Consider the following 27,228-nt stretch of genomic DNA (forward strand, 5'->3'; position numbering starts at 1 on the left):
TCCCAAAGTGCTGGGATTACAGGCGTGAGCCACTGTGCCCGGCCTACAACTTACTCTTTTTTTTTTTTTAGATGGAGTCTCACGCGCTGTCACCCAGGCTGGAGTGCAGTGGCACAATCTCGGCTCACCGCAACCTCCACCTCCAGGGTTCGAGCGATTCTCCTGCCTCAGCCTCCCCAGTAGCTGGGACTACAGGTGCGTGCCACCACACCCAGCTAATTTTTTGTATTTTTAGTAGAGACGAGGTTTCACCATGTTGGCCAGGATGTTCTTAATCTCTTGACCTCGTGATCCACCCGCCTTGGCCTCCCAAAGTGCTGGGACTACAGGCGTGACCCACCACGTCCGGCCTACAACCTACTCTTAAATGGCTATTGGGAATGGCTCAGTTCAAACAAGCACCTGACCAAGGAAACTGAGACCAGACTGGGGTGTGGGAGAGAACTGGTCAAACTAGTTGGGTAATTTTATTATTATTGAGCATTACATTTAAATCACAGGCAAGAATGCTAAGATTACTTAACACCTAATAAGCCTAAGTATTATATTGGTGCTTACACGCACTGCCTCACAATCTTTTATACATAGAGAGAGGGAGGGAGAGAGAGAGAAAGAGAAAGAGAGCGCGAGCGAACATGCACGCACAAATGTGGCAAAATGCTAACAATTGGTGAATCTAGAAGAAAGCTACATAGGTGTTCACTGTAATATTTTAGAGCTTTTTCTTGTAGGTTTGACGTTTTTCAAAATAAAAATTTGTGGGAAAAAAAGTACAAGGTCTCATTCTAAAAAGAGGTGTATAGTTTTTTTTTTTTTTAAAGAATCAACAGTTCTTAAAATCAATAATACTATTAGTGATGTATTTGTTTCAAGTACCAACTACAAATGGAAAAAAAAAAAAATCAGCTTGTGTTGCTGTGCCCAGAACCACTGTAGCATTCATAAAATGGCAGACCAAGGAATGGCTGGTTTCAGATTGAGACCAACCCTAGAAGGAAAGGTCCATGACCTGGACAGAGAGGCAACTCTCTCCTCTCACAAAATCAGGCTTCCTATTACCAGTGACCTTCCTAGAGAAACCTAGAGGGCACTGCTCTAGCCAGAGCTGCCTGAGTTCAGACTTTTTTTGGCACAGGCAGTCTGTCCTGAACATTCTCTCTGACCTTGGCTTTCAGGTCAGAGGACTTACCTGGTTTGCCTCAGGAGACTTTTTTTGGATTCAATTCAAGGGTACCAAAAACATTTAGGAGGTGCCAGGTTTGATGCTAAGTACTGAGGTTGCAAAGATGAACAAGCCAAAGAAGAACCCTCACCCAGAAAAAGTCAGACTGTAAATAACTAATAAGCAACATTAAAAGTGTTATGTTGGAGGTATGTCCTACAGGACACTGGGGAGGAAAAAAGGGAGCAGATTTGTCCAAATATCAGGGAACATCAAAGAGCAAAGGCCATATCTGAGCTGGCAACCGATTACTTTTCCAGAAAGTAAGGGCATTCCAAGTTCAGGAAGGTGCACAGGCCAAGGCATGGAAAGGCCAAAGGGTCAGCTCACTTGGAGAACAGTGAGCAGAGTTCATTATAGGATTGAGAGTGGTGGGTGGGAAGAGTTGAAGCAGCTCATCAATCCCTGCCTGCAGCGGAGAGCATTCACTGTAGGTCTCTGAACTGGATCTCTTATTCATTTTCCTCTCCAATGAGGATACCTGATCTCCAAGATTTACTCAACACTTATGTAATCTACGCACTGCAGGGGAATACTATCAGGAGCAAATTCTTGTTCTTAAGGAGTTTATATACTAGCACTAGAAGATAGTATAGCATAAATACATAGAGAACTCTAACTTAGGAACTATGCATTAAGGATCCTAAGAAGTATTTTTGTAAACATATTTTTAAAAGTTGGACTTCACAGAAAGAAGATCACTTTCAGAGAAGACATGAATAGAGAAATCAGGAAAGGTTTTCTGTAGGTGGTGGCACAGGGGCCAGACCTTAATGGTATGACAGGTGAAAACACTGAAAACACGGAGGAGACATTCCAAGGCAAACAACTAACCCAAGTTAAGATGTAGAGGTAGCTCTGCAGATAGATACTGCCTAAGTGCAAGAATTCCTAAACATTCCCCTTAAGATTCAGAACTAAACATATTTCTTTAACAATATTAACTGTGTGGGGCTGAGGCTTGATTCTAGCCTGTTTTGTGTTTTCTGTGACACTAGTAACTTTCTTTGTGGGTTTGTTGCTTGGTGGCAGGGGTGGGAATAGTTGGGAATGGACAAGAAAATAAGCTGGCAGAGTAGAACCACCTCAGAGTTCAAAATTGGTAATCTACTTCCTGTGTTCTTAGTAAAGTCTTGCAGTCCAGGGCAGTGACCTGGAGCATTTGGACTTAAAATCTGCTGTTTACATAATCACACATTCCCTATATAAAGAGGTCCTTGTGAAGTCTGCCAATCTGTCAGTTCTAGTCACAGTCAGTTCAAACAAGCACCTGACCAAGGAAACTGAGACCAGACTGGGGTGTGGGAGAGAACTGGTCAAACTAGTTGGGTAATTTTATTATTATTGAGCATTACATTTAAACCACAGGCAAGAATCCTAAGATTATTTAACACCTAATAAGCCTAAGTATTCTATTGGTGCTTACACGCACTGCCTCACATAATCCTCTTAACAACCCAAAGAGTAGTAGTAACTCAGATAAGTAAACTGAGGCTTAAAGGTTAAATTACTTGCTCAATGTCATATAGCTAGTAAATGCTGGTGCCCATGTCTGAGTCCACAAACCTAGCTTATGCCCTACTGCCTGTTACGATCCCTCAGTCAGCAAACAACCAGGGAACTCTGTTTCAATCCAGGTGATGCTCTCCTATAGACAGATGAAGCTTTAGTCTGGCCTTGTGCATATACTGCCTGAGCTTTGATAGTCTCATTTCTTCTCCTCCCTGGACTTTAACATTCCTCTGATCAGTTCTTAATGCTGTTTCAAATGAGTTTTTTCTGTGCCACTCTTCTCAAGACTAAAATGGGGCCATTCTCTTTTTTGAAAGACAACCCAGGTCTTTGGTCTCAGTTTTCAAAAAATTTCACCAGACCCTCCCAGCTGGCTTCCCATTCCTAACTCTTCAATTAACATATCCTCTCTTGGTCTCACCTGCTCATAGCCTTAGCCCTATCTAACTACTGTCAGCAAGTCCCAACCCAAGCCATACCCTCTTCTAAAACATCCTCTCTGCCTCAGTCTGCCAAATTTCCATCTTCCATTTCAGTTCCTAAAGTCTATTTTTTCCTCAAAAAAAGTTCTCATCAGGAGGAGTTATGACTTCTCTGAACTAAAAAAGCATTTCCCCCATCCCATCACCTCTGCCTGCTCATAGCACAGTGTGTACTTATGTGATCTTGAACAAGATGTTTATGTTATTTATGTGGCTGCTGAAGCTTTGTCCTGTGGCCTATATATTCCTAATGACTTCTTTCTGTACAGTCCCTCAAACTATAAATGCTTTGAAAGCAAAGACTAACTTTATAGTTCATCTTCAATACAATGCAGAAGAGACAAGTGTTTATAAAAGTGTAAACTGAGAGTGTGCTAAGCTTTTAAAAGCAAAGATAGATGAACTCCATCTGTCAAAACAGAACAAAACAAAACACAAAGCCCACCCTTGCTATCATACAATGCAGTTTCCATGTTTTTACAAAAAAATCCTTCCTGGGTATGAAAACCACAATCAAGTAAAATATTAAAATATAAGATTCATAAATCACCAAACAGTGTGAGCACTATAAGCCAGGACCTGATTTTTTTTTTTTTTTTTTTTTAAAGGAAGACAATGTTACTCAAAAGATGACAAACTGCAAAAGGTTAAATACAGGCTAAAACCCTTGGCTTCCCAACTTGATCAGTTTACATAACTCAGAAGGTGGAAAAACTTGGAATCTGGCCTAAAACAACACTGACTTATTTCCATTCAAGTTATGCTAAAAGGGAAAAAATGTGAAGTTTGAAAACTTTCCTTTCCAAAGCTAGATTTAGACAAGTTGAAGGAAGAAGAAATAAATGCTACACTGCAGCCCACTGCAGCTCCACAATGGCCTGTTTTTGCCCACTCAAAGTAGATTCCTCTTCCTTGTTCCTCAAGCAGTATCTCCTTAGCTACCTGGCTTGTGTTCAATCCGAATAGTATGTGGCCTGGCTTGTGCCAGGTTCACAAACCATGCTGGTATTGCATAAACTTCCACAACTACATGACCTTAGTCAAGAGGATCAAGAGGTCAAGAGGACCAAGAGGGCAAGCTAGCCTAGCAGTGCAGAGGACGTACAGAATCACCAGTAGAAATAGCCATTCAGGAATACAAACTTTTCTAAAAGTGAGTGGGAATCATTAGTGCACAAGGGTTTGGTCACTCTTGTATAAAGCTGTGTGCCTATTATTTCTGTTCACCTGGACCCTGTGCCCCTAGACTGCTGAAGCTAACACTGTAAGCTGCCCGGTAAGCTGAGAATGACAGCCTCCTCCATTCCACTGCCAGCATCATTGGCTTCTGAAAACAGTTTCAGAGCCAGATGGCCAAACACCTGTACAATATCTGTAGCTGGCTGCCATCATTGCCTTTGCCCAAGAGGCCTCAACAGTGGTAGCATAGCTGTGCTCATTGAACAACAGAAGCCAGCTCCTTTCCCTGGGCCCATATTCTCTGTCCCACTATGAAAGGTGAGGCTATTGCAGTATCAGGATCAGCTCTTAGTGCAGAACAAGGGGTAGAAGGCTCAGGGTGGATAAATATTTTTTGGTAGCTCCAGTGACAGCAACTTTGGAGATGTGATATTCTCCCAGTGGGCAATGAGGGAGGTTATGCTATCTATCTTCAAGCTTGTCATGTCCATCTTATCCCCTAGTGGCCACATTCACAGCTGCATGCTAAAGGAAACAGAATTCTCTTTTTTTTTTTTTTTAAAGACAGGGTCTCACTCGGTTGCCCAAGCTGGAGTGTAGTGTGGCACAATCTTGGCTTACTGCAGCCTCTTTACCTCCTCAGGCTCAGGTGATCCTCCCACCTCAGCTCCCAAGTAGCTGGGACTACAGGCATATGTCATCATGCCCAGCTAATTTTTTGTATTTTTTGTAGAGATGGCATTTCACCATGTTTCCCAGACTGGTCTTGAACTCCTGGGCTCAAGTGATCTACCTGCCTCGGCCTCCAAAAGTACTTGGATTACAGTCATAAGCCACTACACCTGGCCCTATAACTTCTTTTACTAAGTAGTCAAGGATTCTAGGGCCCTATCATTAGGATGACCTATGTCGCAGCTAGGTGTTAAAAGATGAACTGGGTCAATCAAATTCCCTCTCTCTGGAATTTAACTAGAAATATGAAAACTATACAAACTGAGTCATGACAATGGTGGGAGATTACAATGGATAATTAGTAACTTCCACTGTTCAAATCCCTGCAGTTTGTCACAACCTAGTACAGCCTCCATGATACCTGGTTATATTATAGCTCCTGTTCTTGGACTCCCCTTGTCACTCATAACCACACCTCTGATTTGAGGTAGCACAAAAGAACTTATTCTTACAGTCAAATAACTCATCTACCAAGCAGTTCACCCATGTCCAGAAATAGTGTGGTATTATCCAGGAGGCAGAATTCCACGGTTAAGTTATGGCTAAAGGGCAGCTCAAACCTACAGCCCCAGTGTAAACCACTTCTTTGGAAATACTCCAGCTATGTGAGCGTGACAAACAGAACACGAAGGCTCAGGAAAAAGCCAAGGACCACTTTCGTTTTCAAATGTTAAAATGTACCTTGGGTCATATAGCTTAAGATGCTAATTTTAATATAAAATCCAGCCTTGTAAATAACAGCATTATCTATCAGATTATATAGCTTAAACCTGTCCTCCTTTTCCACAAATCATACACAGCGGCAAAACAAATAAAAATAACTTTATTATCCACCGGGTAAAATAGTATAAACTATTGGTCTGTCAGGTTCAAGTATGTCTAATAAAAGCTGTGTGTTCTTATGAAAAGATGCTTCACCTCTTTCAGTCTCAGTTTAAAATAAAGGTTGCACTAGAATGAGACAATCTTTGAGGAACTTTCCAGCTCTAAAATGTGCTGGGTTCTACTTTCTGATCAAGTAATGAACTCATCATTTGCCAGGATACAATTCATTAATCTAATAGATACCTGAAGGTCACTGAGCCAAGTACGCAAACTACTTGGTACAGAGCAGTGAACAAAATATAAAAAATTCCCTGTGCTCATAAAACTTACATTGCAGTCTGGTAAAAAGTCAGAAAAACACATCTGATCTTTTCAGGTCATAATCAGCATTTTAAAGAAAAATAAAATTAAGGTTAAAAAGAAATAAATTGGCCAGGCATGGTGACTCACATCTGTAGTCCTAGCATTTTGGGAGGCCAAGGCAGGAGGACTGCTTGAAGCCAGGAGTTCAAGCCCAGCCTGGACCCCATCTCTACTAACTAAATAAATAAGTAGACAGAAAGAAAATGCGAGTAAGAGGAATACAGAAAAAGAGGATACAGGGGCTAGACATTTGGGCAGTGTCTAAGTGAGAAAGTGCTCCATTTAGAAATGTGGGGGAAGGCTGGGTGCAGTGGCTCACGCCTGTAAATCTAGCAATTTGGGAGGCCGAGGCAGGTGAATCATCTGAGGTCAAGAGTTCGAGACCAGCCTGGGCAATATGGTGAGACCCATCACAACTAAAAAATACTAAAAATTAGCCAGATGTGGTAGCACACATGTATAATCCCAGCTACTTGGGAGGCTGAGGCATGAGAATAGCTTGAACCTAAAAGGTGGAGGTTGCGGTGGGCCAAGACTGTGCCATTGCACTCCAGCCTGGGCAGCAAAGCGAGACTGTCTCAAAACAAACAAAGAAATGTGGGGAAAGAGGGTTTCAGATAAAAGGAAGTACTAAGGCCCTCAGAGGCCTCAGTTGTCTTGTTCAAAGAATAGCAAAGTAGTCAGTGTGGCCATAGTGGGTAAGGGAGAGAATGATAGGAGATAATGTTAGAAAATACCCAAATTCAACAGATGAGACCTAAGAGAAAAAGATTTAAAACACTTCAAGTACAAGACTCATACCAATGCGGCCCCTGGCTTCTTCAAGGGTGCACTATACGCCAAACACAGAAGCAAAAAGGTAAGTTCACAACCACAGCACACCATTTATCTGACTTGAAACTAAGCACAACATTTGATACAGATGTCCAAACTGGCAAAAACTGCATAAAGAAAATTGCCTTGGGAAGCCAAATAATAGCAAATCTGGAGTCATTAATATTTTCATTTATTTTAACTGTGGTTAAGTAACCTTCAAAAAATTTATCCTACAGAAAATAATCTGAAAGAGAAGGCCATGTACAAAAATATATCAACAGAAGCATCATTTCTAATAGCCCTTCAGAAGCATCCAATCTTTTGGCTTCCCCGGGCCATACTTGAAGAAGAATTGTCTTGGGCCACACATACAATATAGTAACACTAATGATAGCTGATGAGCTTAAAAAAAAAAATGACACACAAAAAAATCATGATGCTTTAAGAAAATATACAAATTTTCCTGAGCTGCATGTGGCCTGCAGGCAACAGATTGGATAAGCTTGGCCTAGATGACCAAAAAGCAAGTCAGTTATGGTACAAACTCCTTGAAAGGTGGCCTCTTTAAAAATATGAAAATTGGGAACTAATTAAACTAAAGAGCTTCTGCATAGCAAAAGAAACTATCAAAAGAGTGAACAGACAACCTACAGAATGAGAGAAAATTTTTGCAAACTATGCATTTGACAAAGGTCTAATATCCAGCATCTATAAGGAACTTAAACAAATTTACAGGAAAAAAAAAATAGTTCCATTAAAAAGTTGGCAAAGGACATGAACAGACACTTTTCATAAGAAGACACACATACAGCCAACAAACATATGAAAAAAAGCTCAATATCACTGATCATTAGAGAAATACAAATAAAAACCACAATAAGATACCATCTCACTAGTCAGAATGGCTATTATTAAAAAGTCAAAAAATAACAGGTGCTGCTGAGGTTGCACAGAAAAAGGAATGCTTATACACTGCTGGTGGGAGTGTAAATTAGTTCAGCCATTGTGGAAAACAGTGTGGCAATTCCTCAAAGACCTAAAAACAACTACCATTCGACCTAGCAAACCCATTACTGGGTATAAACTCAAAGGAACATAAATAGTTCTATTATAAAGATACATGCACATGTATGTTCACTGCAGCACCATTCACAATAGCAAAGACATGGAATCAACCTAAATGTCTATCAATGGTAGACTGGATAAAGAAAACATGGTACATATATACCATGGAATAGTATGCAATCATTAAAAAGAACAAGATCATGTCCTTTACAGGAACACGGATGGAGCTGGAGGCTATTATCCTTAGCAAAGGAGTGAACAGAAAACCAAATACCACATGTTCTCACTTATACATGGGAGCTAAATGATGAGAACACATGGACACATAGAGGGGAACAACAGACACTGGCACATATCGGAGGGTGAAGGGTGGGAGGAGGGAGAGGATCAGGAAAAATAACTAATGGGCACTAGGCTTAATATCTGGGTGACCAAATAATCTATATAACAAACTCCTATGACCTACATAACAAAAAGACTGGAAGGAGATAGAAAGCTGATGATGGTTAGTTCTGCTGGGATGGTTCTGCTGTTCTGTTGGGATTATTCTTATTGTTTATAAAATAACATGTTCAAAGAGAACCAGATTGCTTTGTTCTGGTTCTACTACTTCATTATAATACTAAGGTCTAGAATTAGAATAACAATAGAAAATATTGGGATCATGTAACTGACAAGAGGGCCTTCATATCTACTCTCTCTGGGAGACTAGATCAATTCAGGAGAAAAAAAATCCTTCTTTAAGGCTCTTTCTTCCATTTTTCTTCTACCTCACAACATCCCTGTTGGGCATGGTAGCTCACGCCTGTAATCCCAACAATTTGGGAGGCTGAACTGAGAGGATCACTTGAGCCCAGGAGTTTGAGAACAGCCCAGGCAACAGAGCAAGACCCTGTCTCCACAAAAAAATAAAAATAAAAAATAAGCCAGGCATGGTAGTGAGTGCAGCTACTCAGGAGGCTAAGGCAGGAGGATTGCTTGAGCTCAGGAAGTCAAGGCTGCAGTGAGCCATGATTGTACTACTGCACTCTAGCCTGGGTGACAGAGTGTGGCCCTGTCTCCAAACAAACAAGCAAAAAACAAATTACAGCCACACTTCCTTCATTTCTCCAAAGGCCCAAAAGCCTTTTTTCATACTTAGTTCTCCCTGTATGATAGTCCTCTGTTTGGAATTTGCTTCCCTACATGTTCTAGCTAACTCCTCAATTTTCAGGTCTGCTTAAATGCCATTTTCTCAAACAAGCTCTCTCCACACTCCCAATCTAAACTGATGCCCCCTTTTTAGAGTCTCTACTGCACTCTATTTTTCCTTCAGAGAACTTACCAGTTTGTAATCATGTTTACTTTTGTGACTATCTGATTAATTTCTTATCTCCCCCATAGGACTATAAGTTTGTGAGGTCCAAGACCAAATCATGAAAACAAACAAGGTGACTTTTATGCCTGCCTTTACCTTCCATGGTCTCAGTGGTGCTCTGAAGGGCAACAAGCATTTCCTTACTCGTGGTCCACAGACAAACTGATCCATAAGGCTCTGTATATCCTCAATGGGTCATTAAATGTCTTAATGGCCCTTGTGCTGAAAGAGCTGAAGTCTGCATGGCTTCCCACTCCGCTAATTCAAAAACATGCAATGAGACAGTCCATGTATCTGGTCACCTGGCCATTCTTTCCCTTTGTGGCTTTTTTTTTTTTTTTTTTGCCACCAACTGAGGTCTATCTATGTGAATATTAAACTCTCAACAATCCATTGAAAACAGTCATGCTTTTACAAACCCTACTTCAAATCTGCACCAAGGTAAACTTGCCAGATGAACAGATGATTCTATTTCATTACATATATACTATCTGAGAGAAAGGCTAAAGGGCTCAATAGTGGATGGTTCATGTTTTCCTTTCTAGTTACACATAAGCCTAATACAGCCAAACAAACTTTACCTAATGGCCAATGTGAGGTGACCTAAGAAAAATTATTATCAGCAAGAGGGGGCATTATTAAGAAGGCACCAAATAGTTTGAGGTGAACAATGTAGATATTCCTAACATTGGAATAACATCAAATTTCTTTAGGCTCTCCCCAAATAGGTCATCAACCTTCAGACTTTAGCTGAGAGCAAGACACAACAGGAGCCAATAGTCTAATAATTATTTATCTTCCCTGACCCCAATCACCAAGAAGGCAATCTGCTCTCTGAGGATGCAAGCCTGAAGACCAGAATTAGGAGATCAGATTCTCTTCTTGGCATAGCTCTCACTGGTCTATCTCAACACCTAACCTCAGCTATAAAAATTAGTGCACCAGCACTAATATACTGCAATGTACTACAGTTCTATATTTAATGCTGTTATTTTGGAGTGTACCAAGAGCTATCTGTGGAGGCTATAGAGGTGCTAAACTCCATACTGCTCTGAAAAACCCTAACGTGCTTTCCAATTCTCAGTTAACAATTTAAGTAGGATGTTATAAAATACGGCATATACACAAAGAAGGCAGAAAAGAAGAATGCTGATCCAGAAACTATTAGACATAACCTATAACTTAGAAAATAAAAATATTTAGCTTGGAAAGAGAAACTGATAGTCCTTTAAGTACCTAGAGTTAAATGTCACAATGATGACTTATTCTGTCTTACTTCATATGACATCATTGACCAAGGAGTATAGATTTCAGGGAAGCATTTGATACAATAGAGGGAAACATTTAATAACTAACTAGGTCTACAAACATAAAGACTTCTTCTGAAATAAACTGCGTCCCTTTGTCACTGGATGTCTCAAAGCAAAATGAGCAATTCTGTGGGCTATTTTGGAGGAGTCAACATACGTTTTCTGTAAAGAGATGTGTGTGCCACACATAATTCCTTAAAGATGTAAAAAAAATCCTTAAGCTCACAGGCCATACAAAAACAAGTAGTTTGTTGACCCTTGTTCTAGAGAAGCACTGTTTAACAGAAATGTAATATAACTCACATATGTAATTAAAAATTTTCCAGTATATATATTTTAAAAGGTAAAAAGAAACTGGTGAAGTTAATTTTAATATCTTTTTAATCCAATATCTCCACAAAGTTATTTTAACATGCAAACAAAATTATTAATGAGATTCTCTACATTTTAAAAAAACTAAGCCTTTGAAATGCAGTGTATATTTTACACGTAAAACCATATCTCAAGTCAAACTAGTCACATTTCAAGTGCTCATTAGCTACATACTGTATCAAGTAGTTCTAGAAAAACTGTGCATTTCTTGAGAAACAGAAGAGATGACCTTCCAATCAATATTCAATTCTAACAACTCAAATCAATGAGGAAAAAACTGGACCAGCCTATAAACAAAATTGGGGCATCTGTCAAGCTACCTGAAAAAATAAAGCTGGATCCTTTCTCGTGCCTTACTCCAATATAAATTCCAGACCAAAACAAGATATCAATGTAAAAAGTAAAGTAATACAAGCAACAACAAAAAGAAAACAACATGTGGCCGGGCGTGGTGGCTCACGCCTGTAATCCCAACACTTTGGGAGGCCGAGACAGGTGGATCACGAGGTCAGGAGATCGAGACCATCCTGGCTAACACGGTGAAACCCCGTCTTTACTTAAAATACAAAAAATTAGCCGGGTGTGTTGGTAGGCACCTGTAGTCCCAGATACGTGGAAGGCTGAGGCAGGAGAATGGCGTGAACCCGGGAGGTGAAGCTTGCACTGAGCCAAGATCATGCCACTGCACTCCAGCCTAGGCGACAGAGCGAGACTCTGTCTCAAAAAAAAAAAAAAAAAAAGAAAGCAAACAACATGTGTAGTATTTTCTTATTGTTTTGCAGTGGGAAAAATCTTTTAAGGCATGTCATAAATATTCAGAAACCATAAAGAAGACATTAATAAATTTACTTATATAAAAATTTATAATGTTAGTACTACCAAAAAACATTAAAGAGGGTCAAAAAGTAAATGACAAATCGGGGGAAATATTTTAAACACAGACCAAAGTGTGATACGGTTTAGGTCTGTGTCCCTGCCCAAAGCTCATGCTGAACTGTAATCCCAAGTGTTGGAAGAGAGGCCTTGTGGGTGGTGATTGGATCATGGAGGCAGATTTCCCCCTTGTTGTTCTCGTAATAGTGAGTGAATTATCACAAGATCTGTTTGTTTATGAAAGTGTGTAGCACCCCCCCCACTTTCCTCTCTCTTCCTCCTGCTCCAGCCATGTAAAACATTTCTCCTTCCTCTTTGCCTTCTGCCATGACTGTAAGTTTCCTGAGCCCCCACCCCAGTCATGCTTCCTGTACAGACTGTGGAACTGTGAGCCAACTAAACCTCTTTTCTTTATAAATTACCCATTCTCAGGTAGTTCTTTATAGCAATGCAAGAATGAACTAATACAAAGTGTTTTTTAAAACTCTTTTTTTTGACCAGGCGCAGTGACTCACGCCTGTAATCCCAACACTTTGGGAGGCTGATGTGGGCAGATCACAAGGTCATGAGTTCAAGACCAGCGTGGCCAATATGGTGAAACCCGATTTCTACTAAAAATACAAAAATTAGCCAGGCATGGTGGCATGCACCTGTAGACCCAGTTACTCGGGAGGCTGAGGCAGAAGAATAGCTTGAACCTGGGAGGCAGAGGTTGCAGTGAGCCGAGATCATGACACTGCACTCCAGCCTGGGTGACAGAGTGAGAATGCATCTCAAAAAAAAAAAAAAAAACAAAAAACAAAAAACCTGTTTTTTTTTTTTTTGAGACAGAGTTTCACTCTGCCATCCAGGCTGGAGTGCAGTGGCACGATCTCCACTCACTGCAACCTTTGCCTTCCGGGTTCATGCAATTCTCCTGCCTCAGCCTCCTGAGTAGCTGGGATTACAGACATGTACCACCACGCCCAGCTAATTTTTGTATTTTTAGTAGAGACGGGGTTTCACCATGTTGGCCAGGCTGGTCTCGAACTCCTGACCTCAGGTGATCCACCTGCCTTGGCCTCCCAAAGTGCTGGGATTACAGACGTGAGCCATTGTGAATGGCCCTAAAACTCTTCATATAAAAAGGAACGTTTACATTGCAGTGACAAAAGACTTAGATCAAAACACTCAATTTCCTTTGAATATTTGCAAAGCCTTCTCAAGAAGGATGGGTACAAACCAGCCCAGACAGCAAAGATAACAACAAATACCTAACTCTTCAATGCCCAGACATCAATGAACATCCACAAGCATCAAGACCATTCAAGAAAACATGACCTCACCAAATAAACTAAATAAGGCACCTGGGGATAGTGACCTTTCAGATAGAGAATTTAAAAAAACTATTTTCAGGAGCTGAATGAAATTCAAAATAACACAGAGAAAAATTGAGAATACTATCAAATACATTTAACAAAGGGATTAAAATGTTTTTTAAAAATCAAGCAGAAATTCTGGAGTTGAAAACTTCAATTAACAAATTGAAGAATGAGGCCAGGCAGATGGCTCACACCTATAATCCCAGCACTTTGGGAGGCCAACGTGGGCAGATCACTTCAGGTCAGGAGTTCAAGACCAGCCTGGCCAACATGATGAAACCCCATCTCTACTAAAAATACAAAAATTAGCCAGGCATGGTGGCGCACACCTGTAATCCCAGCTACTCAGGAGGTTGAGGCAGGAGAATCGCTTGAACCTGGGAGGTAGAGGTTGCAGTGAGCTGAGATTGCACCACTGCACTCCAGCCTGGGTGACAGAGCAAGGCACGAGAGAGGATCCAGCTTTATTTTTTTCCATCTCAAAAAAAAAAAAAAAAAATTGAAGCATGCATCACAGTCTCTCAATAGCAGAACTGATCAAGCAAAAGAATCAGTGAAATTGAAGACAGGCCACTTGAAAATACACAATCAGAGGAGAAAAAAGAAAAAAAGAATGAAAAGAACGAAGCACACCTATAAGAACTAGAGAACAGCTTTGAAAGGGCAGATCTAAGAGTTATTGGCCTTAAAAAAGAGGTAGAGAGAGAGGTTAGGGCAGAAAATTTACTCAAAGAGATAGTAACAGAACTTCCCAAACCAAGAGAAAGGTAACAATATCCAAGTACAAGAAGGTTATGGAACACCAAGCAGATTTAACCCGAATAAGACTACCCCAAGACATTTAATAATCAAATTTCCAACGGTCAAGGATAAAGAAAGGGTCCTCAAAACAGCAAGTGAAAAGAAACGACATACAATGGAGTTCCAATACATCTGGCAACAGACTTTTCACTGGAAATCTTATAGGCCACAAGACAGTGGTATGATATATTTAAAAGGCTTAAGGAAAAAACTTTTATCTTAGAATAGTATATGCAATGAAAATATCCCTCAAACAAGAAGGAGAAATAAGGACTTGCTCAGACAAACAAAAGCTGAGAAATTTCAACACCTGATCTATCCTACAAGAAATTCTCAAGGAAGTTCTCCAATCTGAAAGAAAAGGACACTAATGAGCAATAAGAAATTATCCGAAGGTACAAAACTCACTGGTAAATACACAGAAAAATACAGACCATAACACTGTAATTGTGGCGTGTAAATGACTCGTATCTTGAGTAGGAAGACTACAAGATGAACCTATCAAAAATAATAACTATAACAACGTTTCCTGATATAGTACAATAAGATACAAACAATAAAAAGTTGAAAAGCTGGGGGGAATGCAGTTAAAGTACAGAGTTTTTTCTTTGCCTGTTAGTTTATGCAATCAGTGTTTTCATCAGTTTAAAATAATGAGTTGTAAGGTGTTATTTACAAGCCTCATGGTAACCTCAAATCAAAAACAGATACACACAACAGATTCACATAAAATAAAAAGGAACCCAGAAAGGAGGTCAGGGAATCAGGAAAGAGGGTAAGGAGAAAGGAGGGAGGGAGAGAAGACAACAAAACTAGAAAACAAATAACAAAATAGCAGTAGTAAATTCTTATGAATAATAATATTGAATGGATTAAAAAAAAAAAAGTCCCATCTGCTGCCTAGAAGAAATATACTTTACTTATAAAGACACATATAGACTGAAAATAAAGGGATGGAAAAAGAAATTCCATGCCAATGAAAATGAAAAAAGAACAGTAGTTATATCAGATAAAATAGATTTCAAGACTAAAACCATAAAAGAAGACAAAGGAGGTCATTAATATAATAATAAAGAGGTCAATTCAGCAAGAGGACATAACAATGATATATATGCACCCAACACTGGAGCACCCAGATATATAAAGCATATATTATTAGAGCTAAAGAGAGATACAGACCACAATACAATAATAAGCTGGAGACTTCAACACCCCACTTTCATCATGGTACAGCTCTCCCAGATAGAAAATGAACAAAGTAATATTGGATTTAATCTCCAGTATGGACCAACTGGACCTAACAGATATTTACAGAACATTTCATCCAATGGCTGCAGAAGATGCATTCTTTTTGTCAGCATATGGAACACTCTCAAGGGTAGAACATATGTTAGGCCACAAAACAAATGTTTAAGTTAAAAAAAAATGGAAATAACAGCAAGTATCTTCTCTGACCACAATGGAATAAAAATAGAAATCAGTAACAAGACGAACTACACAAACACACGAAAATTAAACAGTATACTCCTAAATGACCAGCGAGTCAATAAAGAAATTAAGAAGGAAGTTTTAAAATGTCTTAAAACAAATGAAAATGAAAAGGCAACATACCAAAACCTATGGGATACAGCAAAAGCAGTACACTAAGAGGAAAGCTTACAGCAGTAAAGGTCTGCATCAAAAAAAAAAAAAAAAAAAAAGTAGAAAAACTGCAAATAAGCAACCTAGCAAGCATCTTAAAGAACTAGAAAAGCAAGCACAAACCAAACCCAAAATTAGTAGAAGAAATCAGAGATCAGAGCTGAAATAAATGAAACTGAAACAAGAAAATTATTAAAAATTCAATAAAATGAAAAATTGGTTTTTTGAAAAGATAAAATCAACAAATCTTTAGCTAGGCTAACTCAGAAAAAAACAAGAGAAGACTCAAATAAATAAAATTAGAGATTAAAAAGGAAATAACTGATACTTCAGAAATTCAAAGGATCATTAGAGACTACTATGAGCAACTATCTGCCAATAAATTAGAAAACCTAGAAGAAATGGATAAGTTTGTAGACACATACAACCTACCAAGATTGAACCACGAAGAAATCAAAAACTGAAATGGACCAATAACAATAAGATCAAAGCCATAATAAAGTCTCCCAGCAAAGAAAAGCTTGAGACCCGATGGCTTCACTGCTGAATTCCACCAAACATTTAAAGAACTAATACCAATCCCATTCAAACTATTCCAAAAAAAAATAGAGAAGGGAGTATTTACAAACTCATTCTACAAGGCCAGTATCACCCTGACATCAAAACCAAAGACATGGCTGGGTGCAGTGGCTCATACCTGTAAACTCAGCACTTTGGGAGGCTGAGATGGGTGGATTGCTTGGGGTCAGGAGTTCAAGACCAGCCTGACCAACATGATGAAACCCCATCTCCACTAAAAATACAAAAATTAACCAGGTGTGGTGACACATGCCTGTCATCCCAGCTACTTGGGAAGCTGAGGCATGAGAATCACTTGAACCTAGGAGGCAGAGCAGTAAGTTGAGATCATGACACTGCACAACAGCCTAGGTGACACAGTGAGACTCTGTCTCAAAACAAAACAAAACAAAAAAAACCCAAAGACACATCAATAAAAGAAAATTGCAAACCAATATCACTGATGAACATAGATGCAAAAATCTTCAACCAAGTACTAGCAAACTAGCAAACTGAATTCAACAACACATTAAAAACACTGTTCATCATGATCATGTGGGATTCATCTCAGGAATGCAAGGATGGTTCAACACATGCAAATCAGTCAATGTAATACATCATATCAACAGAATGAAAGATAAAAACCATATTATTTCAATTGATACTGAAAAAGTATTTGATACAATTCAACATTCCTTCATAATAAAAACCCTAAAAAAACTGGGTATAGAAGGAACATATCTCAACACAATCACAGCTATATATGAAAGACCCACAGCTAGTATCATACTGAATGGGGAAAAAAATGAAAGCTTTTCCTTTAAGATCTGCAACAAGACAAGGATGCTCACTTTCACCACTGTTACTCAACATAGTACTGGAAGTCTTATCTAGAGCAATCAGACAAGAGAAAGATATAAAGAGCATCCAAATTGGAAAGGAAGAACTCAAATTATCCTTGTTTGCATATGATACGATCTTTTAGAAAAACCTAAAGAAGGCCGGGCGTGGTAGGTCCCGCCTGTAATCCCAGCACTTTGGGAGGCCAAGGCAGCTGGATCATGAGGTCAGGAGTTCAAGACCAGCCTGGCCAAGATGGTGAAACCCTGTCTCTACTAAAAATACAAAAATATTAGCTGGGCATGGTGGTGGGCATCTGTAATTCCAGTTACTCAGGAGACTGAGGCAGAGAATTGTTTGAACCCAGGAAGCGGAGGTTGTAGTGAGCCAAGATCGCCAATGCACTCTAGCTTGGGCAACACAGTAAGACTCCGTCTCAAAAAAAAAAAAGAAAAGAAAAGAAAGAAAAACCTAAAGATGACACCAAAAAACTCTTAGAACTAATCAACAAATTCAGTACAGTTGCAGGTACAAAATCAACATATAAAAATCAGTAGCATTTCTATACGTCAATATTGAACAATCTGAAAAAGAAATTTAAACAGTAATCATATTTACAATAGCCATACATAAAATTAAATATCTGGGAATTAATCAAAGAAGTGAAAGAGCTCTACAATGAAAACTATAAAACATTGATGCAAGAAATTGAAGAAGACACATCACACACAAAAAGGAAAGATATTCCATGCTCATGGATTGGAAAAAACCAATATTGTTAAAATATCCATACTACCCAAAGCAATCTACAGATTCAATGTAATGCCTATCAAAATACCAATGATATCCTTCACAAAAATAGAAAAAAAAAATCCTAAAATTCATATGGAATCATAAAAGACCCAGAACAGCCAAAGTTATCCTGAGCAAGAAGAACAAAACTGGAAGAATCATATTCCCTGACTTCAAATTATACTACAGAGCTATAGTAACAAAAGCAGCAAGATACAGGCATAAAAACAGGCACATAGACTAATGGAATAGAACAGAGAACCCAGAAATAAATCCATACATCTACAGTAAACTCACTTTTGACAAAGGTGCCAAGAACATGTGTTGGGCAGAGGACAATCTCTTCAACAAATATTGCTGGGAAAACTAGATATCCATAGGCAGAAGAATGAAACTAGACTCCTATCTCTTGCCATAAAAAAAAAAATTAAATCAAAATGAAATAAAAACTTCAAAAATTTTTTTTCTCTTCCGAGATGGCTGAATAGGAACAGCTCCGGTCTGCAGCTTCCAGTGCAATCAACACAGAAGATGGGTGATTTCTGAATTTCCAACTGAGGTACCAGGTTCATCTCATTGGGACTGGTTGGACAGTGGGTACAGCCCACAGAGGGCAAGCCGAAGCAGGGTGGGGCATCGCCTCACCCGGGAAGCGCAAGGGGTCGGGGATTTCCCTTTCCTAGCCAAGGGAAGCCGTGACAGATGGTACCTGGAAAAAATGGGACACTCCTGCCCGAATACTGTGCTTTTCCAATGGTCTTAGCAAACGACATGCCAGGAGATTATATCCCACGACTGGCTTGGCGGGTCCCACGCCCAAGGAGCCTTGCTCACTGCTAGTGCATCAGTCGGAGATTGACCTACAAGGCAGCAGCCTGGCAGGGGGAGGGGCATACGCCATTGCTGAGGCTTGAGTAGGTAAACAAAGAGGCTGGGGAAGCTCCAACTGGGCGGAGCCCACCGCAACTCTGCAAGGCCTGCTGCCTCTGTAGACTCCACCTCTCAGGGCAGGGCATAGCTGAACAAAAGGCAGCAGAAACTTCTGCAGACTTAAACATCCCTGTCTGACAGCTCTGAAGAGAGCAGTGGTTCTCCCAGCATAGTTTGGAGAACTGACAGACTGCCTCCTTAAGTTGTCCCTGACCCACCTGTAGCCTAACTGGGAGACAATTCCCAGTAGGGGCCGAATGACACCTCATACAGCCAGGTGCCCCTCTGGGACAAAGCTTCCAGAGGAAGGTTCAGGCAGCAATATTTGCTGTTCTGCAATATTTGCTGCTCTGCAGCCTCCACTGGTGATACCCAGGCAAACAGGGTCTACAGTGGACCTCCAGCAAACTCCAACAGACCTGCAGCTGAGGGACCTGACTCTTAGAAGGAAAACTAACAAATAGAAAGGGATAGTATCAACACCAACAAAAAGGACATCCACACAAAAAAACCCCATCTGTAGGTCACTAACATCAAAGACCAAAGGTTGATAAAACCACAAAGATGGGGAGAAACCAGAGCAGAAAAGCTGAAAATTTTTAAAGCCAGAGTGTCTTCTCCTCCAAAGGATCACAGCTCCTTACCAGCAATGGAACAAAGCTGGACAGAGAATGACTTTGACAAGCTGACAGAAGAAGGCTTCAGAAGGTCGGTAATAACAAACTTCTCCGAGCTAAAGGAGGATGTTCGAACTCATCACAAGGAAGCTAAAAACCTTGAAAAAAAGATTAAACGAATGGCTAACTAGAATAAACAGTGTAGAGAAGACCTTAAATGACCTGATGGAACTGAAAACCATGGCACAAGAACTACATGATGCATGCACAAGCTTCAATAGCCGATTCGATCAAGTGGAACAAAGGGTATCAGTGATTGAAGATCAAATAAATGAAATAAAGCAAGAAGAAAAGTTTAGAAAAAAAAGAGTAAAAAGAAACGAACAAAGCCTCCAAGAAACCTGGGACTATGTGAAAAGACCAAATCTACATTTGATTGGTGTACCTGAAAGTGATGGGGAGAATGGAACCAAGTTGGAAAACACTCTTCAGGATATGATCCAGGAAAACTTCCCCAAGCTAGCAAGGCAGGCCAACATTCAAATTCAGGAAATACAGAGAATGCCACAAAGATACTTATCGAGAAGAGCAAACCCAAGACACATAATTGTCAGATTCACCAAGGTTGAAATGAAGGAAAAAATGTTAAGGGCAGCCAGAGAGAAAGGTCGGGCTACCCACAAAGGGAAGCCCGTCAGATTAACAGCAGATCTCTACAAGCCAGAAGAGAGTGGGGGCCAATATTCAACATTCCTAAAGAAAAGAATTTTCAACCCAGAATTTCATATCCAGCCAAATTAAGCTTCATAAGTGAAGGAGAAAGAAAATCCTTTACAGATGAGCAAATGCTGAGATATTTTGTCACCACCAGGCCTGCCTTACAAGAGCTCCTGAAGGAAGCACTAAACATGGAAACGAACAACCGGTACCAGCCACTGCAAAAACATGCCAAATTATAAAGACCACTGATGCGAGGAAGAAACTGCATCAATTAAAAGGCAAAATAACCAGCGAACATCATAATAACAGGATAAAATTCACACACAACAATATTAACCTTAAATGTAAATGGGCTAAATGCCCCAATTAAAAGACACAGACTGGCAAATTGGATAAAGCGTCAAGACCCATCAGTGTGCTGTATTCAGGAGACACATCTCACACGCAGAGACACACATAGGCTCAAAATAAAGGGATGAAGGAAGATCTACCAACCAAATAGAAAGCAAAAAAAAAGCAGGGGTTGCAATCCTAGTCTCTGATAAAACAGACTTTAAACCAACAAAAGAGACAAAGAAGGCCATTACATAATGGTAAAGGGATCAATTCAACAAGAAGAGCTAACTATCCTAAATATATATGTACCCAATACAGGAACACCCAGATTCATAAACCAAGTCCTTAGAGATTTAAAAGACACACACACTCCCACACAATAATAATGGGAAACTTTAAAACCCCACTGTCAATATGAGACACATCAACGAGACAGGTTAACAGGGACATCCAGGACTTGAACTCAGCTCCACACCAAGCAGACCTAACAGACATGTACAGAACTCTCCACCCCATATTGACAGAATATACATTCTTCTCAGCACCACATCACACTCATTCCAAAATTGACCACACAGTTGGAAGTAAAGCACTCCTCAGCCAATGTAAAAGAACAGAAGTCACAACAAACTGTCTCTCAGACCACAGTGCAATCAAATTAGAACTCAGGATTAAGAAACTCACTCAAAACCGCACAACTAGGATGGAAACTGAACAACCTGCTCCTGAATGACTAAAGGGTAATAACGAAATGAAGGCAGAAATAAAGATGTTCTTTGAAACCCATGAGAACAAAGACACAACACACCAGAATCTCTGGGACACATTTAAAGCAGTGTGTAGAGGGAAATTTATAGCACTAAATGCCCACAAGAGAAAGCAGGAAAGATCTAAAATTGACACCCTAACATCACAATTAAAACAACTAGAGAAGCAAGAGCAAACACATTCAAAAGCTAGCAGAAAGCAAGAAATAACGAAGATCAGAGCAGAATTGAAGGAGATAGAGACACAAAAAACCCTTGAAAAAAATCAATGAATCCAGGAGCTGGTTTTTTGAAAAGATCAACAAAATTGATAGACTGCTAGCAAGACTAATAAGGAAGCAAAGAGAGAAGATCAAATAGATGCAATAAAAAATGATAAAGGGGATATCACCACCAATCCCAGAGAAATACAAACTACCATCAAAGAATACTATAAACACCTCTATGCAAATAAACTAGAAAATCTAGAAGAAATGGATAAATTCCTGCACACATACACCCTTCCAAGACTAAACCAGGAAGAAGTTGAATCTCTGAATAGACTAATAACAGGCTCTGAAATTGAGGCAATAATTAATAGCCTACCAACCGAAAAAAGTCCAAGACCAGACAGACTCACAGCTGAATTCTACCAGAGGTACAAAGAGGAACTGGTACCATTCCTTCTGAAACAATTCCACTCAATAGGAAAAGAGGGAATCCTCCCTAACTCATTTTATGAGGCCAGCATCATCCTGATACCAAAGCCTGGCAGAGACACAACAAAAAAAGAGAATTTTAGACCAATATCCCTGATGAACATGGATGCAAAGATCTTCAATAGAATACTGGCAAACTGAATCCAGCAGCACATCAAAAAGCTTATCCACCACGATCAAGTTGGCTTCATCCCTGGCATGCAAAGCTGGTTCAACATATGCAAATCAATAAACATAATCCATCACATAAACAGAACCAACGACAAAAACCACATGATCATCTCAATAGATGCAGGAAAGGCCTTTGACAAAATTCAGCAGCCCTTCATGCTAAAAATTCTCCATAAACTAGGTATTGATGGAACGTATCTCAAAATAATAAGAGCTATTTATGAAAAACCTACAGCCAATATCATACTGAATGGGCAAAAACTGGAAAAATTCCCTCTGAAAACTGGCACAAGACAGGGATGCCCTCTCTCACCACTGCTATTCAACATAGTGTTGGAAGTTGTAGCCAGGGCAATCAAGCAAGAGAAAGAAATAAAGGGTATTCAATTAGGAAAAGAGGAAGTCAAATGGTCCCTGTTTGCAGATGACATGATTGTATATTTAGAAAACCCCATCATCTCAGCCTAAAACCTCCTTAGCTGATAAGCAACTTCAGCAAAGTCTCAGGATACAAAATCAAAGTGCAAAAATTACAAGCATTCCTATACACCAATATCAGACAAACAGCCAAATCATGAGTGAACTCTCATTCACAATTGCTACAAATAAAATACCTAGGAATCCAACTTACAAGGGATGTGAAGGACCCCTTCAAGGAGAACTACAAAGCACTGCTCAACTAAATAAAAGAGGACACAAACAAATGGAAAAACATTCCATGCTCATGGAGAGGAAGAATCAATATCATGAAAATGGCCATACTGCCCAAGGTAATTTATAGATTCAATGCCATCCCCATCAAGCTACCAATGACTTTCTTCACAGAATTGGAAAAAACTACTTTAAAGTTCATATGGAATCAAAAATAGCCTGCATAGCTAAGACAATCCTAGGCAAAAAGAACAAAGCTGGAGGCATCATGCTACTTGACTTCAAACTATACTACAAGGCTACAGTAACCAAAACAGCATGGTACTGTTACCAAAACAGATATATAGACCAATGCAATAGAGCAGAGGCCTCAGAAATAACACCACACATCTACAACCATCTGATCTTTGACAAACCTGACAAAAACAAAATATGGGGAAAGGATTCCCTATTTAATAAATGGTGCTGAGAAAACTGGCTAGCCATATGTAGTAAGCTGAAACTGGATCCCTTCCTTACACCTTATACAAAAATTAATTCGAGATGGATTAAAGACTTAAATGTTAGACCTAAAACCATAAAAACCCTAGAAGAAAACCTAGGCAATATCATCCAGGACATAGGGAATAAAGGGTATTTATTTACTGGCAAGGACTTCATGACTAAAACACCAAAAGCAATGGCAACAAAAGCCAAAATAGACAAATCAGATCTAATGAAACTAAAGAGCTTCTGCACAGCGAAAGAAACTACCATCAGAGTGAGCAGGTAACCTACAGAATGTGAGAAAATTTTTGCAATCTATCCATCTGACAAAGGGATCATATCCAGAATCTACAAAGAACTTAAACAAATTTACAAGAAAAAAACAACCCCAACAAAAAGTGGGCAAAGGATATGAACAGACACTTCTCAAAAGAAGACATTTATGCAGCCAACAGACACATGAAAAAATGCTCATCATCACTGGTCATCAGAGATATGCAAATCAAAACCACAATGAGATACCATCTCACACCAGTTAGAATGGCAATCATTAAAAAGTCAGGAAACAACAGATGCTGGAGAGGATGTGGAGAAATAGGAATCCTTTTATACTGTTGGTGGGAGTGTAAACTAGTTCAACCATTGTGGCAGACAGTGTGGCGATTCTTCAAGGATCTAGAACTAGAAAGACCATTTGACCCAGTGATCCCATTACTAAATACCCAAAGGATTATAAATCATGCTACTATAAAGACACATGCATACGTATGTTTATTGCGGCACTATTCACAATAGCAAAGACTTGGAACAAACCCAAATGTCCATCAATGATAGACGGGATTAAGAAAATGTGGCACACATACACCACGGAATACTATGCAGCCATAAAAAAGGATGAGTTCATGTCCTTTGCAGGGACATGGATGCAGCTGGAAACCATCATTCTGAGCAAACTATCACAAGGACAGAAAACCAAACACCGCATGTTCTCACTCATAGGTGGGAATTGAACAATGAGAACACTTGGACAAAGGGCAGGGAACGTCACACCCCAGGGCCTGTCATGGGGTTGGAAGCAGGGGGAGGGATAGCATTAGGAGAAATACCTACTGTAAATGACGAGTTAATGGGTGCAGCAAACCAACCTGGCACATGTATACCTATGTAACAAACCTGCACGTTGTGCACATGTACCCTAGAACTTAAAGTATAATAATTTTAAAAAACTTCAAATTAAGACCTCAAACTATGAAACTACTAAAAAAAATACTAAGACAAACATACAAACAAACAAACAAACAAAAAACATTGGGGAAAATCTCCAAGACATTGGTCTGGACACAAAAATTACTTGAGTAATATCTCACAAGCAAAGACAACCAAAGCAAAATGGACAAATGGGATCACATTAAGTTAAAAAGTTTCTGCACAGCAAAGGAAACAGTCAACAAAGTGAAGAGACAACCCACAAAATGGGAGAAAATAGTTACAAACTGTGAATCTAACAAGGGATTCATAACAATATATAAAGAGCTCAAACAACTCAATAGGGGAAAAAAAAAACCTAACAATCTGATTTAAAAATGGGCAAAAGAGAGTTTCTAAGGATCATGTCTGAGAGTGAGTACTTCTTTTCTTTTTTTTTTTCTAAGGCAGAGTCTTGCTCTACCACCCAGGCTGGAGTGCAGGGGCACGATTTCGGCTAACTGCAAAGTCTGTCTCCCAGATTCAAGCAATTCTCCTGCCTCAGCCTCCTGAGTAGCTGGGGTTACAGGCGTGGGCCACCACGCCCAGCTAATTTTTGTATTTTTAGTAGAGATGGGGTTTCACCACGTTGATCAGGCTGGTCTCAAACTCCTGACCTCGTGATCTGCCTACCTTGGCCTCCCAAAGTGCTGGGATTATAAGCGTGAGCCACTGCACCCAGTTCTGATCCAGAGAAAATAGTCCCAATGAGATGGAGCCTGAAGGCATCATTGAGAGAAACTGGAATGAGATTGCTGACAGTTTTGATGATATGAACCTCTTGGAGTTCCTCCTCCATGGCATCTATGCCTATGGTTTTGAGAAGTCCTCTGCCATCCAGCAGCGAGCCACTCTTCTTGTATCAAGGATTATGATGTGATCACTCAAGCCCTATCTGGGACTGGGAAAATGGCCACTTTTGCCATATAAATTCTGCAGTAGATTGAATTAGATCTAAAGACTACCCAGGCCTTGGTTCTAGCACCCACTTGATAATTGGCTCAAAAGATAGAGAAGGTGGTCATGACACTAGGAGACTACATGGGTGCCTCCTGTCATGCCTGTATTGGGGGCACCAATGTGCGTGCTGAGGTGCAGAAACTGCAGGTGGAAGTTCCCCATATCATCGTGGGTATCCCTGGTCACGTGTCTGATATGCTTAACCAGAGATACCTGTCTCCCAAATACATCAAGATATTTGTACTGGACGAAGTCGATGAAATGTTAAGCCATGGATTGAAGGACTCAATCTATGATATATTCCAAAAGCTTAACAGCAACACCCAGGTGGTTTTGCTATCAGACACAAGGCCTTCAGATGTGCTTAAGGTGACCAAGAAGTTCATGAGGGACCCCATTTGGATTCCTGTCAAGAAGGAAGAGTTGATCCTGGAGGGGATCCACCAATTCTACATCAATGTGGAACGTAAGGAGTGGAAGTTGAGCACATTGTGTGACTTGTATGAAACCCTGACTGTCACCCAGGCAGTCATCTTCATCAACACCAGAAAGAAGGTAGACTGGCTCGGCCGGGCGCAGTGGCTCATGCCTGTAATCCCAGCACTTTGGGAGGCCGAGGCAGGCGGATCACGAGGTCAGGAGATTGAGACCATCCTGGCTAACACAGCGAAACCTCGTCTCTCCTAAAAATACAAAAAGAAATTAGCCGGGCGTGGTGGCAGGCACCTGTAGTCCCAGCTACTCGGAGGCTGAGGCAGGAGAATGGCATGAACCCAGGAGGCGAAGCTTGCAGTGAGCCGAGGTCTCACCACTGCACTCCAGCCTGGGTGACAGAGCAAGACTGTCTCAAAAAAAAAAAAAAAAAAAGAAGAAGGTGGATTGGCTCACTGAGAAGATGCAAGCTTGGGACTTCACTGCCATGCATGGAGATATGGACCAAAGGAATGAAATGTGATCATGAGGGAGTTTTGTTCTGGCTCTCACAGAGTATTGATTAGCACTGACCTGCAGCCAGAAGCATTCATGTGCAGCAGGTTTCTTTAGTTATCAACTGTGACCTTTCCACCAACAACGAAAACTGTATCGACAGAATCGGTTGAGGTGGACGGTTTGGCCATAAGGGTGTGACTATTAACATGGTGACAGAAGAAGACAAGAGGACTCTTTAAGAAATTGAGACCTTATACAACACCTCCATTTAGCAGATGGCCCTCAATGTTGCTGACCTCATCTGAGGGGCTATCCTGCTACCTAGCCCCAGCCAGGATTCAATTGTGGGAAACTGAGGAGCAGCAGGAGGCAGAAGGAAAGAGAGCCAAGGAATGGACATCCTGTAATTTTTTTCTTTGAATAAATGTCACTTTTTGAGGGAAAAAAAAGGCGGAGGGGAAGATCTGAATAGGCATTTCTCAAAAGACGACATACAAATGGCAAAGAGATGTATGAAAAAGTGCTCAATATTACTGATTGTCAGCGAAAGGCAGATCAAAACTACAATGTGATATCATCTTACCACAGTTAAAATGTTTTTTATCCAAAAGACAGG

General features: G+C 40.1%; 2 protein-coding genes across 5 annotated transcripts in view; one reads left to right on the forward strand and one right to left on the reverse strand.

Moving 5' to 3' along the window:
- CPEB3 (cytoplasmic polyadenylation element binding protein 3) overlaps positions 1-27,228 on the reverse strand; it is a 249,136-nt gene that overhangs the window by 68,705 nt on the left and 153,203 nt on the right. The gene's annotated exons all lie outside the window — the stretch shown is intronic.
- On the forward strand, positions 25,391-26,725 carry LOC112632204 (eukaryotic initiation factor 4A-I-like). 2 transcript variants are annotated; one of them, XM_025398021.1, is made up of 2 exons: positions 25,391-26,255; positions 26,551-26,677. In XM_025398021.1, the coding sequence occupies exons 1-2, from the start codon at positions 25,746-25,748 to the stop codon at positions 26,635-26,637; spliced, it is 597 nt and encodes a 198-aa protein (XP_025253806.1). In that variant the 5' UTR covers positions 25,391-25,745; the 3' UTR covers positions 26,638-26,677. The 2 variants fall into 2 exon arrangements, with proteins under 2 accessions (XP_025253806.1, XP_025253807.1); XM_025398022.1 differs by having other exon boundaries at positions 25,398-26,237; positions 26,557-26,725.

This window comes from Theropithecus gelada, chromosome 9 (assembly GCF_003255815.1).
Source record: "Theropithecus gelada isolate Dixy chromosome 9, Tgel_1.0, whole genome shotgun sequence".
NCBI lineage: Eukaryota > Metazoa > Chordata > Mammalia > Primates > Cercopithecidae > Theropithecus > Theropithecus gelada.

Excerpts from the sequence above, each read along its gene's own strand:
- LOC112632204 (XM_025398021.1), top strand. The coding sequence starts at position 25,746 with ATGACACTAGGAGACTACATGGGTGCCTCCTGTCATGCCTGTATTGGG. Across the intron at positions 26,256-26,550 it reads AGGTAGACTGGCTCGGCCGG|AAGAAGGTGGATTGGCTCAC; the intron begins GCGCAGTGGCTC and ends AAAAAAAAAAAG.